Source organism: Ziziphus jujuba, chromosome 6 (assembly GCF_031755915.1).
Source record: "Ziziphus jujuba cultivar Dongzao chromosome 6, ASM3175591v1".
NCBI lineage: Eukaryota > Viridiplantae > Streptophyta > Magnoliopsida > Rosales > Rhamnaceae > Ziziphus > Ziziphus jujuba.
Window position 1 is genome coordinate 23,239,365 of NC_083384.1, and position 20,418 is coordinate 23,259,782.

Consider the following 20,418-nt stretch of genomic DNA (forward strand, 5'->3'; position numbering starts at 1 on the left):
TCTGATTATATATATATATACCGGATCATATTAAAATATTATAATTTTCTAACGTCATAATACATTACAAAAAAACAAATTTACCTTGAATAATTTGTATTGTATTAAACTTAGGGTATTCTAATGTTATCAAAATCGTGTATATATATATATGTATACGTACATATGTATTATATATATAACCCGACATGCACTCTTCTAGCCATCAAAATGACCCACACTAGGGATGGGGTTTTCAACAAGGGATACAGGTTTTTTTTTTTGCCCTACTTTCTTCAATCAGTATCCAGTATTCAGTCCCCTCCTCTCAACTTGGGTTTCAACTCTGGATACGACAAAACGACACCATTTGGATGGACTCTATTGGGTTCGACTCTTTAGTCACTTCTTGTTGCTAACATGTTTGACAGTACTACTTCTGCAAGACAAGGTCTCTTGAGGTTGTTCAGAGATACTTTTTAATTTCTCTACTTCCTTTATTTATTTATTTATTTATTTATTACTGTACTCAAGTACAGCTAGTGTAATTGATCAAATGAGTTTGTCTGTTTCCTTTTTCTTTTTTCTTCTTTTATATATATATATAAAAAAAAATGCATATTAAAAAGTTCGTTCCTTGGATCAGAATTTTTATTTACTTTTTTATGAAATACTGTTAAAAAAATATCAATGTTACAAAAGCTTAAGATTTTGTAAATAATGATAATTTGATTTGAAATCAAAACACAAAAGTTGAGATTTATAAGATTATTTAATGAATCTTTACACCGCATAATCTAGATTAAAGATGATTAAAGATGAAAATCTTCTACCTTCATTTTTTTTTTGTTTTTTAATGCTCAGTTCTATTCAACTATAAGTAATTTTTTTACTTGTAAATGATATGCTACCGTATTATTGATGGGAGGAATATAGATAGAAAAGGAAATAAAAGATCTTATTCTATAGATTAATATGGGAGGAATTCGGATTGTGGAGCCAAAATCTAACTAGCTATACATAATATCTATAAGAATATGTGATAATTTAAAAAAAAAAAATTTTAAAAAAAACAGGTGCATAGCACAAAAAATATGTGTTGGAAGAGAAATGATCAATAATATTATCTAAAATCGGATTCTTAATGAAAATAAAGACAAAAAAAAGGAAGAAAAATCTTGTATTTATATGAAAAATTTTAAATTTCACAGAATGTGAACATTGAGAATTTGGGTAAAGCTTAATTAGAAGCAGAAGAAGAAAACTGCCAGCACTTTGTTCTCATTTCAAACATGAATCATGAAATTTAAAAGAGAGAAAATGGTTGTGTAAACAGAACCCTTCCAATTTTAAACCAGGTTTTTTTTTTTTTTTTTTTTTTGGGTTTTCTGTTCACCAAGTTCAAATTGTTTTTTCTTGGGAGCCCAATTGATAAGTAACAGAGATAATCTCCTTCTTTCCATCAAGGCCCATTAAAGGTCCAAAGTCATATAGGCCCATCTAATCATGAAAACAAGTGGCAGTTCATCAACCAGACACCAAAGAAACACGTGTAGTCGTACCAACCAATCCTCACGTGTGGTCCACAAAGCACGTGCGAACTCGGTCGTAGAGCCTTTTCTTCTTCGTGTCGACCCATTGCCGTGGTTCAGGTTCCTAGTCCAATGGCATTCTCTTCAGCTTCCCCTCTATCCCTTCAAGCTTTCTCCAAACCATTTTCCATTCTGTGTCAGACAAAACCCAAGAGAGATTGTTATGGCGGTAAGTTCATATCTGGTCCTTGTTGATGGAGTTTGTTTAATTGCCCCATACATTTGTTTGTGGTTTTCCAAGCTTACTGAAATTTCCATTGAAAAGGAAGATTGTTCCAACAAGCAATGCATGAAATCTAAAGAGGATTCAAAGAAATGGGGTAAGCTGGTTTCGACGGCATTGGCAACCGCTGCGTTTATCAGCTTTAGTTCTGACATGCCCGCCATTGCTGATCTTAATAAGTTCGAAGCTAATACGCGCGGTGAGTTTGGGATTGGGTCAGCGGCACAGTTCGGTTCTGCTGATCTCAGGTATTTTATTTATTTATTTTGCCCACCAGGTGTTTGAGATTATGATAAAGACATTGGCTTCAGAATGAGTAGTCGATTTTTTATTTTTTATTTTTTATATATATTTTTTTTGAATGAGAGTGTGTGTTGATTTGTATGCGCCTTTTTTGGTGCAGGAAGGCGATTCACGTGAATGAGAATTTCAGGTGATTTTTCCATCTCTGCTATTGTTTTCTTCCATGATGAAGTTCTTAACCCACTTTGCAGTTATTTTATTCTTTTTTTGTTTCGCTTCATTTTTGAAACGAAAGCCCAACTCAATGAAGTGCCATAAATGTAGATATTGCTGGATTTTCACAGAGCTTTCGATATTTCTTTGGGAACTGAGCTTTGCAAAAGAAGGGTTGCAATCCCATTTCTCTTTTATGAGGAGGAAAAGTAGCGTTGGAACGTTACTAAATTCAATCATCTAATCAAAGTTACAGTTAACTAGATACATTGCCTAAAAATATTAGAAATGAATCTTTTAGTTTGTTAGGAATTTGATGAAACGGTTTATTCAGTGCAATCTTTTATTTATAATCGAACTATATGACCGATACAGACGCGCCAATTTCACATCTGCCGATATGAGGGAATCTGATTTCAGTGGTTCAACGTTCAATGGCGCGTACCTTGAGAAAGCTGTTGCATACAAGGCAAATTTTTCCGGTAAAGCTTCCTGATTTAGTGCGTTATTAACAGCTTTTATATAAATAATTGGTCTATTGCTTTACACTTAAGATTTTTAATTATTGAAAGTAACTTCAAATGGTATCAGAAGTTTTGGTTTTGTGGCTTTCTTTACGTTCAAAACTTGGTCCATTTTTTTTTTTTTTTTTTTTTTTTTTTTTTGGGGTAATTTCTTGTTTCAGAGGTATAAGACCCAAAACATTCATTCAACTTATTAGCGGGCTTGTTAGTCTTGTTAACTATAGGATCCATAGTAAGCTAAGAATAAACGGATCTCTCGTACTGCCCTATTTGTTACATGATTTCCCCTGAAGTTTCTCCTTAATGTTGGAGACTTGGACGCTCACTTTCTTTCCCATTCCATTCTTTTTACTCTGTTTTACATTATTCCAATAGTATGGGGGAGAAGCACCAGCCTCTCAGGAACTCTTTCCAGTAGCATTACTAACACATATCCTCATCAAACTATGCATTTTCTGCATCAGAGTTCTTGTTGTTCTCAAAATTTTCCTATTTATAGATGACCAATTTTTTTTAAATGAAATGGATAAAAAATAAATCAGATACAGACAATAAGTTGTTTGAATTATTATTTCTTTTATCAATTTTATTTCAAAAATATTTAATTAAAGCAACTATTATAAAATAATCACCAAATGCTTTGTCGTAGGTTAAGAGTGATTCCTTAAGATCAAACCACCAGATAGGGAATTTTGGAATTATACATTTGTTTTGGTTGAATAATTTCTTTTTATAATTATTTGTATTTGTAGGGGTAGGTAGAAGAGCTAGCTTATGTACTGTGTTCCCAGTTTTGAAAATTTACAAGCAATCATTAATTTGTTGATTTCTTTTGATCTCCAACAGGTGCAGACTTGAGCGATACACTGATGGATCGAATGGTAACAGTTATTTGATTCATTTTAATGTATATCCATGAAGATTGTTTATCTGATTTCATTCTCTGTGTACTACCGAAAAAATTTCTGTGATATATGTTATGGGAAGTTGAATAAAGGCATTCATTTGAAGTTCTCTCCATGTATTAAGGATAACAGTTATTTATTTTATCCATCACTTTATGCTTTAATCCCAGGTTCTCAACGAAGCTAATCTCACAAATGCTGTACTTGCAAGAACAGTTCTTACCCGCAGTGATCTAGGAGGTGCTCTCATTGAAGGTGCAGACTTCAGTGATGCTGTTTTGGACCTTCCCCAGAAGCAGGTTCTGTAAATTGATTATGTTTTAAAATCCAATCCTCTAGTGTTATTTCCACTAGTTACTTTTGCATCCTATGGCATTCTGTCTGGGTACAAAACTGTTTTGGCCTGGCTATTTCTGCCTAACACAGGAAGACCAAATATGATATACGTACATTTCTGATGCTAGTTGAATATATTAAAGTCATCGTTAATTTCTTAACTAGAGCTGGTTCAGCTCCTCTTTACATCTATTCTGTAGGAACTCTTCGTTAAAAACATGCTTTTAAACATAATGGGCTTTTTCTAGCCAAGAAATCTAAAATAGTGAGGATTGCTTGTGGTGCTAATGTCTCAGGCTCTTAATTATTATATAATAAAGTCCTAAAAGTGTCCCAGTTGCTATTTTACTGGAGCTACTTGAAAACATGCTTTTTGGTCACTAGTATAGGATTACATGGTTCACCTTCAAGAAGAGAAAGCGTGATAAAATAACCATTTTTGTTGTTTTTTTCAGTTGCTCATGTGACAAACTGATAAACCCTGTGAATGGATTATTGATTTGTTAGATGCTGTAGTATTTTATTTTATATTTTTATTTTTGTTTTAGGTTGTCACTCTTAAAAAAATAAATAAAAAATAAAAACCACATTTGAGTTGCACTAATTGTGGTCCATACAGGCTCTCTGCAAGTATGCAAGTGGAACAAACCCAACAACTGGAGTAAGCACCAGGGCAAGCTTAGGTTGTGGGAATAGTCGACGAACTGCGTATGGTTCTCCCTCTTCTCCTCTGTTAAGTGCCCCACCCAAAAAGTTGCTTGATCGCGATGGTTTTTGTGATGAAGACACCGGTCTCTGTGATGCAAAGTAGTTCCAAGGAAATATAGTTCTACCAAAAATCTCGTTTTAGTGAAGATGTATTTGAGATAAGGAAATGCAGAGCCAAAACACCTGTTATCCCTTAAAAATTTTAGGAAAATGATAAGCTGTATGTATTACGCATCGGAATATAGCAAGTATTTGTTGAAAAAAAAAAAAAAAAACAAAAAGCATGTGTAAATGTACTTCAATACGCTAAGAAAATGATTGTACATCGTTGTCTTTTCTTTGACTAATATCTTCTCTTCTGCTTTAAACTATTTAGACAACCAGAAACCATGTTGAAGCGGTTATTGCAACTAGAAGATTTACCTTCTGTTTGTTGGGAACTTTGATCTAAAAACTAAGAACAAGAATACAAGCAGCTGGATTGAATAACTCAATTTTATTGATAATAACCGTGACCTAAATAGCCATTCAATACACAATCTTAATAGAAAGCAAGTGAGCAGCCCATTTTGACGAAAATAAAGCTAAATGGTAACAGTAACTTGGAAGAAGTTAAATACAAGTAGATTTTTCCTAAAGACTAGGACTTGACTAAAACTTACCCTGAAAACCAGAGAATTATTCTAACAAAAACTGCAGCAAACTTCTTCATTCCCTCCCTTAAACTAAATGCTATGAAGCAATTACTTTATGCCAGAAATTTCATACTCCCAGTAACTTTCGAAGCTTCTGAAAAACTTCTAGCTTCAATTGTTTAGTCATTATGTCAGCCGCTTGATCCCTACTCCCACAATGAGCTAATTCAATTGTACCATCCTTAGTAAGATTTCTTAATAAATGAAACCTTACATCAATATGCTTGCTGCGATCATGCATAATTGGATTTTTAGACAGCTTGATGATTGAACTATTATCACACATTATAGTAATACAACCTATATCAGAATGTCCCAGCTCCTTTAAAATTCTCTTCATCCAGACTCCTTGACAAGCACAAACTACAGCTGCCACGAACTCAGCTTCTTTGGTTAATAAAGTCACACAAGGCTGCTTTTTTGAACATCATGAAACAGCACCTGAACTGATTAAAAACACTACCCAGATGTACTCTTCCTGTCCTCCATATCTCCAGCATAGTCGCAATCTATAAATGCCAACAACTCACCATTTCCTCCTTTCTTATAATGAATTCCATAATTCACAGTCCCTTTTAAGTATCGAAGTACTCTTTTAGCTGCCTGTAAATGACTCTCCATTGGTTTTGCCCTATATCTACTTATGAGACAATAGCAAACATCATGTCAGGTCTCATGGCAGTGAGATACATTAAACTTCCCACCAACTGCATATAGTATATCTAATCAACAGAAACTCCGTCTTCATCCTTGCTTAATTTGAAATATGGAACTATTGGACTACCCACCAAATTACTTTCCATCATACCAAACCTTCTTAAAACCTCCAATGCATATTTCCTTTGGCATATATAAATACCATCAGATTTTTGTAGTAACTCGATCCCAAGAAAAAATCTTATCTTCCCCAAGTCAGACATATCAAACTCTTTTAACATAGAGCTTTTAAATTTAGACATCATAACTTCATCATTACTTGTAAAACTTAAATCATCAACATAAACGCGTACAATGATAATTTTTCCTTCTCTGCTTCTCTTTGTGAATAATGTTTGCTCGCTATCGCACTCTGACAACCTTCACCAATGAAATGTGCTTCGATTTGACTAAACCAAGCTTGTGGAATTTGTTTTAATCCATGCAAGGCTTTGTGTAACTTATAAACCAAATGCTCACTGCTCCTTTTTTCATACTCTTTTGGCTACTCCACATAAATATCTTCACTCACCTCACCATTGAGAAAAGCTGACTTAACATCCAACTGAAAAATCTTCCAATCCTTCTGTGCAGTTAAAGCAATAATCATCCTTACTATATCCATTCTTGCCACTGATGCCAAAAATTCTGTGTAATCTATTCCATATTTCGAAGAGTACCCTTTAGCAACCAAACGAGCCTTGTACTTACCAATCTTTCCATACTCATTATATTTGGTTTTGTAAACCCACTTCACTCCAATTCTTTTGGCTCCAGCTAGCATCTCAGTGAGTGCCCATGTTTTGTTCTTCTCGATGGATTTGATCTCATTGTCCATGGCCAATCTCCAATTTGCACTCTTCATAGATTCCTCAAAATATAATGGATCAGTTGATACTACTAGTGCATATGAGTTTCATCCTCAGATAGACCTTCTCCACTGTCGTAATCACTCATCCACACAGGAAGTTGCCTTTCAAGAGGTTGTCTCAATTCTCTCACTCTCTCTTCAACCCCACTAGTACCATCTTCCTCTTCTCTAACTCCCTCATCACTAGTCTCTCCTACCTCTCCATCTCCACTCCCATTTGGACTCACATGTTCTTCATTCTCACCATCACCATCATCCCATTCTAAGTCTACTAATATTTGCTTTTCATAACTCACATCCCAGTCACATTGCTTCCCTTCTTCGAAAATTACATCTCTACTCACAACAACCTTCTTACCAACAGGATCATATAGCCTATGACCTTTTGACTCCTCACTAACTCCCAATAGTATACAAGTAATGCTTCTACTTTCAAGTTTAATCCTCCTTGCTTATGGAACATGGATGTGCGCTACCCAACCGAAGACTCGAAAATGATCTACTGAAGGTTTTATTCCATTCCAAGCTTTCTCTGGTGTAACATCCTTGATAGCCAATGTAGGACACTTGTTTAGGACATAATAGTCCAATTTACTGCTTTCGGCCAAAAGGTCATGGGAATGTTCTTGTCAGATAGCATTGAACGAACCATGTTCATAACAGTTCTATTCTTTTTTTTTAGCTACACCGTTCTGTTGCGAAGTATAAGTAGTGGTCAATTGCCTCTTGATTCCATTTTGTTTACAAAAATCATTGAACTCATTTGAATTGAATTCCCCTCCTTTATCAGTGCGCAAATATTTAAGAAACAACACTGTTTTTTTCTCAACCATAGTCTTAAAACATTTAAAACAATTTAAAGCTTTTGACTTTTCTACCCAAAAATACACCCATGTTTTTCTACTATAATCATCAATGAATAACAAAATGTACCTCTTGTTGCTATTAGATGTAGGAGCGATCGGACCACAAATATCCGAATGAATGAGTTCCAATTTCTGAGTTGCTCTTCAAATACTTTTCTTTGAGATAGGACCACGGTGTTATTTCCCATGGATGCAATCAATACATGGCACAGTTGAGGTAAAGAGTTGAGGTAGTCCACGCACCATGTTCTTGTATAACAAGGTTCTCAAACCCTTGTAACTCAGATGCCTATACCTCCGATGCCAAAGATGAGACAAGTTTTGATCTCTTATGTGAAGACACTGATCAGATTGTAATTGAGAATGAGCTGGAGACTAAGTCAACAAGATAAACATCCTAATGGTACTCATGTTAGTTTGAATGATCAACCCCTTCTATGGATGAAATATCTTGCACGTCCCTCCCTTAATCAAGATAGCCAAGCCTTTTTCTTGCAGCTGCCCTATGCTTAAGAGATTATTCCTCAACTTCCGAATATAGTATACCTTAGTAACAACACGATTGATTCCACTCAGCAACAGTTTCACACATCCCTTTCCCACACATTCATCTTAGTGTTGTTCCCCAATTTCACCGAATGCTGAAATTTTTCATCAAGTTCACTGAACATAGCACGATCGCCACACATGTGATTAGAACATCCTGAGCCAAGGAACCATGCATTTTTACTTCTGGCCTCTCATACAGCTCCACATAAGACATTAGAAGCATTTTATCTTCCTTATCAAAATCTGCATAATTTGTTTCCTTGTTCCCAGAATGACATTCGTACTGAAAATATCCAAGTTTATGACATCTGTAACACTCCACAATTGCCTTGTTGAAACCTACTCGACCTCTTTCTCTTCCTCTTCCTCCTTCGTATGTCACCTTCAAAACCTGCTTCTCACCATTGCGCATCTGAAACTTCTGTTCATGCACCATTAATAAGCTTTGTAACTCATCAATTGTGAGAGCATCAATGTCTTTTGACTCGTCAATAAAACAAACAACATAATTGAACCTCTCAGTTAAAGAGCGTAGAATTTTCTCCACCACTTTAACATCTTGCATATCTTCTCCATAAATTCGCATCTTGTTTGCCATTATCATGACTCTAGAGAAGTACTCTGTCACTCCTTCGCCAGATCTCATCTTAAGAGTTTCAAATTCTCTGCAGAGAACTTGAAGATGAGACCTCTTGACCTTTGCTTTTTCTTCAAATTTTTTCTTCTTGGATCTCATATTTCTTTGGCAGTGTCCTTCTTGAGAATGGTATTGAGAACTGTGCGATCAATGGCTTGGAAGAGATAGTTCTTCACGTTTAGATCTTTCAATTTCATCTCATCATTCTTCTTTCGCTGTGCATCTGCATGCAACAATCCAATTACTGGCTCAACATACCCAGGCTCTACCAGCTCCCAATATTCTTTAGATTGTAGGAAGTTTTCCATCAGCATGCTTAATGATCATAGTGACCATCAAAACGAGAAATGGCTGACTGTACAAAACTCCCTTCAGTCGTCATTGTTCATGCTGTTGCAAGAACTTCAAAGATTGCGGCTTTGATTTTGTTAGACCCAGTGGCGCCTCTAATACCAGATTGTTGAGAACTTTGATCTAAAAGCTAAGAACAAGAATACAAGAAGCTGGATTGAATAACTTAATTATATTGATAATAACCATGGCTTAAATAGCCATTCAAGACACAATCTTAACAGAAAAAAAGAAAACAGGCCACTTTGATGAAAATAAAGCCAAGTGGTAACAGTAACTTGGAATAAGTCAAATACTAGTAGATTTTTTTCTAAAGACTAGGATTTTCCCTGAAAATCAGATAATTATTCTAACAAAAACTGTAGCAAACTTCTTCACTATTTAGTTATGGCAAATATATTGAACTTGTCAATTTTCAATTTCTTATGCAAATTTAACATTGGTTTAATTTAGAGTTAATTGCAATTTGGCACCTTCTAGTGGAATTGGGAGAATTGTAATTTGACCTTTCAAATTTAAAATGTGACAATTTAGATCTTTAAATTTTATTTTGTTGAATTTTTGTCCCATTAGAATTTTTGAAAAACTACTTTAAATGTGGGCTTAAATTAGAGAACATAAATTGCACAAATTAAAGCAAATTTGCATTTTGATATAGGTAGAATGGGAAGGAGTTGTTAACTATTATTAGTTAAAAAAATATATTTCAAATTGGATTAAAATGTAACAAATTACAATTAAAAAACGTAAATTACAATATTTTAAATTTTAAAATTAAAAATGTAATTTTTGGATGGACAATGAATTGAAATTAGATGATACTCAATTGCTATTAACCTTCTTAATTTAATTACTTGACTTGGTTATCTCGACTCCCTGCGCATTGTAATGGTAAGAAACAGGATCAAATAGTCTCAGTATTCAATTTTGACCTTTCGATAAATTAACTTATGAATTTTAGTCAAATTTGATGAGAAATGTAGACAAAGATATGATCCAACGGATGACATTTGTGCCTCCAAGGTGACATAGGCATCCAAAAAAGCATGTAATTATTGAGCTACATGCTGGCTTCCAATTGTTGGACCTGCATATATGTCCTCAAATATATATATATATATATATATATATTAATCACGTTCGCCATATATTGGTGGGATGGGCATCTTAGTGGAGCACTAGAGAGAATCTTTTTAGGTTTTATGATAAGCATTTGCAGGAATGAATTTAGAGAGCTAGCTATATAAGATTTGGCAGCCCAGATTGGAAAGACTGCTTCTTCTGAAACATGAACATATAGATATGTGTTTGTGTGGTGGGATTTCAATTTGTCATCCACGTTACTTTGTATGGTTTTCTAATTGATGTCACAACATAATGTATTATTTTATCATTGCTTTATTGGTTAAAAATTTAATATAAATTAAGTACACATAACCGAATTCATTATTGGATAAGTAAAAATAATGGCACCTTATTTTACTACATCACTTCATAAACGATTTGTTGCCCATAACATTATTATTTTGATAAATGCTATGTCCCTTACTAGTTGATGAATGATGCAAGATAATCCATAATTAATGTTCTCTTTTTTCTTTTTATTACATATTAGTGTTTTACTTTAGACGACATGTTGAAGATCTTTGAGTTGGTATGTTCTTTAATTTGATACGAATGAACATGACCTGTGTGATGATTCGGTTGATCATTTATTTGATGTTATTGCACTATTGCCTCTTAAACTATCAGAATTGTTGTATTTTACTCCCTAGCCTTTTAAATTGGTACTATTACCCCCTAAATTTTATAAAATATGCATCATAACCACAAAACATCAACACGTTTGTTTTTAGCAGTTAAATGTCACAAGCCACACACCTGGTTACTATAAAAAGGGGTAGTATTGTCATTTTCAATTCATTTTTGCATCAACGCTGCTTAACTATGCAAAAAGTTGCAAATTGCTCCTTATATCAAATATACATATATACAGTCCGTTTATGGTGCGGACGGTCCTCATACGGACCACAGTATTGGTGACGGTTTTTTATAGTATTGGTGACGATTTTCTAAGAAACCGGCGTTAATACTATAAAAAATCGTCACTAATACTGCGGTCCTCATGCAGACCGTCCTTACCATAAAATTTCCGTATATATATATATATATATATTAAAAACACAAAACTTTCGATTTCCAAAATAATTCAAAAATTCCGAGAAAGTTTTTAAAGCTTTAAAAATAATTTGAGTACTCTCAAAAAAAAATTTCAAAGCTTTGTAAAAACTCGAAAAGTTACAAAAAAAAATTTTTTAAGTGTTGAAAAAATAAGGAGACTTTAAAATAATTTCATAAGCCTCAAACAAGATTTTTGAAGCTCCACAAATATCTTTGAAAGCCTTAAAAAAATAAATAAATAAAATCAAATAAAAACTAGAGTCTCCAAAAAAAGCTAAGAAGTCTTAGAAAAATATGAAAAATATGAGAAAAACTTTTCTAAGCTCTAGAAATATTCAGTAAGTCCCTAAAATCGTTTTATGCTCCATAAGAATTTTAAAAAGTTTATTTTATTTTTTTTTCTAAAAGCCTTTGAAAAATTCCAAATTCCTTAAATTATAAAAGAATTGTACATGATGAGATGGTGAAGTTTCAAATGCTTCAAATAGTACTTTCATTTATTTTTTTTAGGAATTTTCAAATTTTTTTGGGAATTGAATTTTTTTTAACATTTTATTTATTTATTTATTTATTTGGCTATAACCTGCAATTTGCAACTTTCTGCATAGTACACTTATGTGAGTTGCATGTGACACTTAATGACACAAATAAATAAATGGTGTTAACATTTTGTTGTGGTTATGATGTACATCTTTTAAAGTTCTAGCGCTACTAGCACTAATTTAAAAGTTTATGGGGTAAAATACTACAACCTCTATAGTTCAAAGGATAACGATGATATAAAACCTTTAAATTAAAGCCAAAAGTTAAAAACAAAGTAGATTAAAGTAATTATGCTAGTCAAACCTTACGAAGAAAATTGACGACAAAAAAAAGGGGGGGAAGAAAATTGCAATATATGTACCGTGTAAAAATTACTTAGTGAAGCAAGTTTGTGTAATTTTGTCTAATAATTCTAATAAGCTATATATTTTGATATCAGATATCCCTTATATTCTATCTTCTTTCTAGTTCAAGTAAATGATACTACCTTGAAAGCAAAATGCAAAAGGATTTAATAAGAGACCGAACCTGAGATTCCTCTAGAATCATAAGATTAAAGAGATCGCTCGGTAGGCCCACAATAGATAATTAATCTAAAACAAAATCCTTATTATACAAAAAAGACAGTTTGGCATCATATGAGCAAGCTGGTTCATATATTTAGTATTCCACTCTAGCTTCCTTAAATTAGACATGAATGTTTATTTAAGCTTCAATATTTGGTTTCTTGAGTTACAAATGCTAGAGTCCTCCCTTGATACATTCTATCTAACAACTCTTGGAGCATCAATGTAGCAATCAGGATTCTCCTAACCACATTGCAAGGCCATTGTTGAAGCCCATATGCGAACCAAGGGCTATACCATTTCAATTGACATGGTAGGATAAATCTTTGAGGCTATGAACAGTACCCTGACCTTTATGATCTTTGGACACCATTGAATTGACGCATCATTCATCAGGCATCCACATTTATTTTCACTTTATTTTCTACAAGGGGATCCAAAGACATTGTCTAGTTAGCTCATGTCAAATTTCATGAGCTTTAATGTAACAACTCGCCTTCATTGGTAGACTTGTCATTTTCTACTAATATTGTCTCCAATTTAGCCATCGGACTCGATATAAAGTTTTCATATAAAAACCAAGAGCTATACCATTTCAATTGACATGGTAGGATAAATCTTTGAGGCTATGAACAATACCCTAACCTTTATGATCTTTGGACACCATTGAATTGACGCATCATTCATCAGGCATCCACATTTATTTTCACTTTATTTTCTACAAGGGGCTCCAAAGACATTGTCTAGTTAGCTCATATCAAATTTCATGAGTTTTAATGTAACACCTTGCCTCCATTGGCGGATTTATAATTTTTTACTAATATTGTCTCCAATTTAGCTATCGAACTCGGTATGAAGTTTTCATATGAGAACCAAGAGCTATACCTTTTCAATTGACATGGTAGGATAAATCTTTGAGGCTATGAACAATACCCTGACCTTTATGATCTTTGGACACCATTGAATTGATGCATCATTCATCAGGCATCCACATTTATTTTCACTTTATTTTCTACAAGGGGCTCCAAAGACATTGTCTAGTTAGCTCATATCAAATTTCATGAGTTTTAATGTAACACCTCGCCTCTACTGGCGGATTTGTCATTTTCTACTAATATTGTCTCCACTATCAGATTCAGTATGAGATTTCTTTATTCATAGCATCCCAGGAGGTAACACTCTGCCTTCACTGACAGACCTATCACTCTTTACTAATATGATCCCCAATTTAGCCACCGCAGTCTGTGTGAAATTTTTTTGTTCAAAACTTCCTAAGAGGTCATCCATCTTAGAATTACTTTCACTTGAGCATGCTTAACTTCGAAGTTCTTTTGAAATCTGAAGCTACTCACTTTGAAAAAGCTTTAATGTTATGGGAGTAACTATTATTATATTTGAATCATCCCCTAATCTACATCTGGACGATGTGGAGTTAGACACCAGATAGTCTGCTAGTACCCTGTACCCATCCATATTGGTCATCACCATCCACCCCATCCACCCCATTGGAGCCCAATGTCATTGCTAGTATACTTTTGATCGGGTATAGGCTCTGATACCATTTGTAACACCTTACATCTACTAAAGACCTATCACTCTCTACCTATATTGTCTTCAATTTAGCTATCGCATCCAGTATGGGGTTTATTATCTCCAATTTAACCATTACATTTGATATGATATTTTTTGTTTAAAGCATCCTAATAGGTTATCCATCCTAAGATTGCTTTCGCCTAAGTACGCTTAACTATGGAGTTCTTTTGAACCCTGAAGCCAACCACTCTGTAAAAGTTTCGGTGTTATGAGAGTGACTATTTTTACATTTGAATTATCTCCTAATCTATACCTAGATGATGTGGGATTAGATATCAGGTAGCCTGCCAATATCCCGCACCCACCCACACTTTTTGTCGCATTTAATTAAACTCTTCCAAAACTCCTCCACCATATATTAAACCTATCAATCGCAAGAGCAATGTTTTTCTTTTCTTTAAAAGATAATTATGTTTCTAACCTCCTACAACATTTGGAAAAAGGATGCAAATAAGATTGTAGCCTTCTGTGCAAAAGCAATCCTACCAAAAAACCTATCTAGAAGCCTACAAATCCATCTAATAATGTCTGCAATGTTATTCAAACTGCAAGATTCCCATTTGATCCCCAATTTTGTTGCAAGAGTAATGATCCTGATTATGTGACCATCACAAATGTAGTATGGTCTCCACTTCTTCTTCATCCTTTATAAAGCAAGCAATCTTTATCTGTCCTGCCCAGCCTCAAAGCTAGTAAAACCTTGGTAGGTAAGATGCTTGCCAAAATTCTCCATAGAAATACCTTTGTTCTCTTATGAAATTAGCATTACATTAGGCTTTCCAAAGATCACCATACAAGACTGAATTTCACTATCTCACATGATGGAATTACAACTTTTGATCAAGAAATGACCATTTCTACTTGTCATCCATGACAATCTATCCTGACAAACTATCCTTCGTCAATCTATTTTCCCAATTGCCTCTACCATATCTTAGTTCTAGCATCTATTTAAAAGGTTAAAGTTCTAACTATTAGAGCTTACCATTTTTAAATCAGCAACCTTATTCAATTTGTGTTTCCACAGCCCTTTCTTTAAGAGAAATCTAATTATCTTCTAGGCCCCGTTTGTGAAGTGTCAAAGTTGAAAAGGAAATTGATTTCTGGGATTTAGTTTCTTTGGATATAGTTTCCTAAGAATTAATTTTTCTCTTGGTATGTTTAGTGAGTAATAAGAAAGTTGGGACTTATAAGTAATTAAATTTAATTTTGTATAATAAATTAAGGATAAATATATGTTTAAAAAAAATTAAACTATTTTCTCTGAGATTTTCTAAATGACAACATCTATAGGTGGGAATAACTTTTCTATATATTTTCCTACATTGGTAGGAATATAATTCCATGGACCCACACTTTTCCACCTCACAATAAATATCCAAACAAAAGAAAGTCATTATTTTCCTGAGAAAATTAAATTCTCACTAACTTTACTGCTATCCAAACATGCCACCAAGGGTTGATGGACCACCCATCACTAATTTTGAAACAAGTTACTTTGATAATCACTTTATTCACTTCTAAGTTGTTTCCTTACGCCTAAAAGTCCCTAGTTAGGATTTGCATTTGAGAAAAGATGTATCACCTAAATACGTCGATCTCATGATGGCCAACCATAAATTATCCTTACCACTTGCTAAATACCAAGTAACTTAATGAGCATCATGAAGTTAATGTTCTTGAATTTTTTAACCCTTAACTCCTTTGATCCTTTGATCTTTTGGGGCGCAAATAGAATCCTAGGATTTTAAAGCCAAATACCACCTTAAATTTAGTTTAGGCCCCTATCAAAATCTTCACACAATCATATCAAACTCAATACAAACTCCGATTGATACCCTAAAAGTGGATGTAGTATACACTGGTATGGCTTGCACAACTACTTAATTAACATTATCTTCCCAATCTAAAAAGTTGGCTCTACTAACTTCCTAGGGGAGCTTGTAGTTCGCCTTTAAGTTTGGCAAATTGTGCTAGTTGACCTTATGAAATAAATCCTAAACTATTATGGTGCTTTTAGCTTTCCACTATCATTCAATGAAGACTCTATGGTTTTGAAATATCATTTTAGGAAGAATCTTTCTTAGATTTGTTGCTAAAATTTTCACAAATATCTTGTAGGTGAAATTGTATAAGCTGAATAGACTAAATTGGTTGAAACTTGAAGCCCCTGCTACCTTTGGTTTGAGTAGATGAATGTACTATTCATATTTTCACCATAATAATTGTCTATAAGCATTCTTTAACAAAATCTATAACTTGCCCTAATATAATATCTCAATAACTTTTATAAAAGTTAAACATGCTATGGAATCCATCAAGCTCTAGTGCCTTCGAATGATGTATAGACTCAATATTGCTTTTGACTTCCTGTTTCATAAAAACTCTCATTAATTTAGTATTCTCCTCATCCGTAACACAATTAAGAATTAGATAATACACGATTACCTATAAAGTATAAGTTATGAAATTCCTTTAGAAAGTATGCACCATTTTCATCTCTGTTGTTCAACCAACTATTATGATCTTTTATAGCCAATATTTGATCCCTTAGCTATCTAGTTTCCACACTAGCATGAAAACATTATGTCAGAATCTTCCTTTATTAGTCATAATTTGTGAGATTTCTGCATAGAAATACTTTCCAACCTCTTTGTAAATCCTCTTCGAACTTGTATTTATGTGCCCAATCAATAGTGTCTTTGTTAATAAGATTTTGTAAATCATGCTCGGTACTTTTGAACGTTTTTTGTTGTAAGACAAAGTAAGATTTATTCTATCTTTTCAATGCCTTCAGTGTACTGTTAAGCCTCATTACCATCTTCAAAACTCCAAACCCAGACCAGCAATATTGATCCACACTTGACTTACCACATCAAAACTTGTCTCATCAGGAATTTAGGTCTCTAGGAACCTACAAGGTCTGCTGACCTTCACTTCCTTATAAGTGCCTAACAAAATAAGGTTGTGATGTGATTTCTTTACAAAGACACTTCACTCTAACTATTTGATAGTGCATTACCCATTCTTTACTAACCAAACCATGATCAAAGTGCTCCCTAATAAAAGAATTTCCTTTATGCTCATTGTCTTCTGTAAAGTTTTTCCCAAAAACTCTACATCAATAGCTTCAATATTTTAAACAAAACTTTGCTGGAATAGACAATTGAATCTTAAAGGCCTAGCCTCTAATTTCTCCATCTCATTTAGAACAACATTTAAATCACCTATCGTCAACCAAGGTGTAGCACTCTCTTGAATTTTATCCTCTAAACCATTTCAAAACTCCATTTTCTCCGTTATGTATGGATTTCCATAACATCCTAAAATCTCCATAGTGCAACAAATAATTCTTCAATCCGTCTAGACACAATGCATACTGATCTCATTCATCAATATCATCATCAACCCCTTTGCAGTCTCATAAACTTTCGTAAGCTCATAGTTATGTAAGCCCATCCTTCGACAAGTCGAGACCATCTTCTTATTTGTGGCACTAAGTTTCCATGAGAAACACAAATTGAGCAGTGCTTTTAATCAGTCTTATCAAAGAATTGATAATGTCTTTATTCCCTAGACCTCTATGTAACACCCTGACTTGAAAAAAATACCCCAAATTTGACATTTTGATTAAAGTTGATTGAGTTGACCAATTGGGTCCCATGATTGAGTTTTTATTATTGGAGAAACTTTGTCACTCATTGACATGAGTTCATAGCCAGTAGTATGGCAAAATTGGAGTTAAGAATAGAAAGTTATGGTCGAAATAAGATGCAATCCAGACTGATCAACGAGTCCGATGTTGACTTCTTTTATTTACATAGATTTTGGCATTGACTTATGTATTATATGAAAGTGCTCATCGATACAAGTCCGTAGATTGAGGGCACGTTTAATTTGGACCTGCAGTTGAAAAGTTATGGGTTTGTAAAATTATATCTATTTTTTCTAGGACTGATTTTACTGGATAGTGGAATATTCAATGGAGTCTTTGATTTGTGCAATGTGTTATCAGTTGGAATGCACCACGTCTCATGTTTATAAAGTGCCACATGTCATCCTTAATAAAATATTATTATATTATATTATATTATTATTTAATTATTTAATTATTTTATTTTATTTCTCCCTTTCTTTTTCCTTTTCTTTCTCTTTCTCCTTTTTTCTCTTACCCGTGGGGGGGAAATACCACTAACCACCCCCCCTCATTTTCTTCTTCTTCCTCTCTATTTCTCTCTCTTCCTTCCTTTTGGGTTCCGTTGGTTTTTGGTTTTTTGGGCCACCATCATGTCGCATGCACCGGCTGCTGATGAAGCCCAGTTATCGGCGAGCTTGGTCACCAAATTTAGGGGTTGGCCAACCGGCGACACACCTAGGTCGGGTTGGCGAAGCTGGCAATAGCCAAAATAAGTTTTCGACTATTTTGCCATATTTCGGTTGGCCTAGTCAGATTTCATAACCTTTCCCCCTATTTTGGACACCTTAATCTAAAAAATTACCTATATTTTTCCAATTTCTAAATGTTTGTGAGATACATGGAAGGAAAGTTTGGTCGAAAATTTTCAACTATCACCGACAAAATTGAGGCTAATAGAGGTTAGTAACAAATTCCTTACCTCTTTAGATTTTCATTGGTACCTTGTTTATGAATTTTGGTGGAGTATTTAAAAAAATGCCATTTTTGAATAAAATATTATATTAAATGTGGCAATTTGAAAAATGTATATGTTTAATGTTTAAATAAAGTGTTATTTAAATATATGATGTCAAATTTATGTCAGATTAAATAAGTATGGCATTGAATTAATATTTTTGAAATTTAGAAAACTGTGGTTTTAAATTGCTGTTAAATTATTGTTAATTTTATTGTTGAGGTTATGACACATAATAAAATGGATTCTTATATATTTAATTACATATGAAATTGTATTGGTCTTAATCATATTTTTTGTATAAATTAATTTGAAGGTTTGAGAACATAATTATATTAAATTACTATGATAAAATAAAATATATTTATGCATTTAATTATTTATTTATTCATGGATTTGGTTTTTGGTGGTAGAAATTGAATATTTAAATTGATGGATTGTGATGATGGTTTATAGAGAATATGAAATTTTATGGATTTGGTAAAGTTGCACAAATTCGATTGTATTTTATAAAAATCTAAATTTTATAATATTATAGTTTTTATATGCACCATACAATACTGGTTCTATACTGTATTGTTGATAAGCATGCAAGTTTATATGGTCATCTTATGGGATACCATGGACCTGAAGGTTGGTAAGTTATACAGTGAGTATAAGCCACCCCCTTCCATAACTAGGATGATTATTATAAGCATCGTCATTGTTGGGATGCCAAGGCAACTATATGTAAGTTTTGCTCTTTAACCTCCCGTCAAAGTGGTACTTGGGACGTTGGACACCGCCTGGCACCAACAGTATTAGTGCACCACATAGCACCAATGTTCTATATTGTATTTGTTATATAGAGTAAGTTTGTATGATTGTCCTGTGAGATTCCATGAACATGAGGATTGACAAGTTATACAGTGAGTGTAAATTGCCCACTTCCATGGCTAGGATGATTGTTATAAGCATCGGTGCCGTTGGTATGCCAAGACGATCATTTGCAAGTTTTTCTCTTTAACCTCCCCGTCAGGTAGTACTCGGGACACCGGGTATTGTCGACACTACTGGTATATAATATGGTACATCAAATATCTTGTTATATATATATATAAACCTACAAATATATATATACATATATATATATATATTACGTAACATGCATACATATATATATATATATATGTATGTTATGTTATGTTATATATATAGACCACATTATACAGGGGTAACGATCCAATATGGTCTATGAATAGCTAGCCTTGTAACTATATTGCCTATGGGTCCAAAGGATTGGACGGCCAATATGGGCAATCACTTCTGGGCTGTATTGGTACCAGAGTACCGGCGACCGCTGATATCATGGATTGTATAGTATGCTAGATGGTATCATATGTACCTCCGATACGGTGTGTATATTCCTTAACATGTTATGAATTTTAAAATATTATTTTATGTTATGTTAACTTATCTATTCATGATCTGACTTTATAATATTATACTTAATCGC

The 20,418-nt window shown here is 33.6% G+C and overlaps 2 protein-coding genes across 3 annotated transcripts; one reads left to right on the plus strand and one right to left on the minus strand.

The window, feature by feature from the left end:
• The first annotated feature begins 1,580 nt into the window (after positions 1–1,580).
• Positions 1,581–5,070, plus strand: LOC107403721 (thylakoid lumenal protein TL20.3, chloroplastic). Of its 2 annotated transcripts, none has more exons than XM_016010636.4 (7): positions 1,581–1,740; positions 1,841–2,042; positions 2,198–2,227; positions 2,626–2,732; positions 3,621–3,655; positions 3,850–3,978; positions 4,635–5,070. In XM_016010636.4, exons 1-7 carry the CDS (start codon positions 1,644–1,646, stop codon positions 4,824–4,826), a joined length of 792 nt encoding a protein of 263 aa, XP_015866122.3. In that variant the 5' UTR covers positions 1,581–1,643; the 3' UTR covers positions 4,827–5,070. The 2 variants fall into 2 exon arrangements, with proteins under 2 accessions (XP_015866122.3, XP_015866123.3); XM_016010637.4 differs by having other exon boundaries at positions 1,608–1,740; positions 1,837–2,042.
• Positions 4,979–9,540, minus strand: LOC112489589 (uncharacterized). Its single transcript, XM_025068366.3, has one exon. The coding sequence runs from the start codon at positions 9,134–9,136 to the stop codon at positions 8,483–8,485; it is 654 nt and encodes a 217-aa protein (XP_024924134.3). The 5' UTR covers positions 9,137–9,540; the 3' UTR covers positions 4,979–8,482.
• Between the last annotated feature and the right edge of the window lie 10,878 nt (positions 9,541–20,418).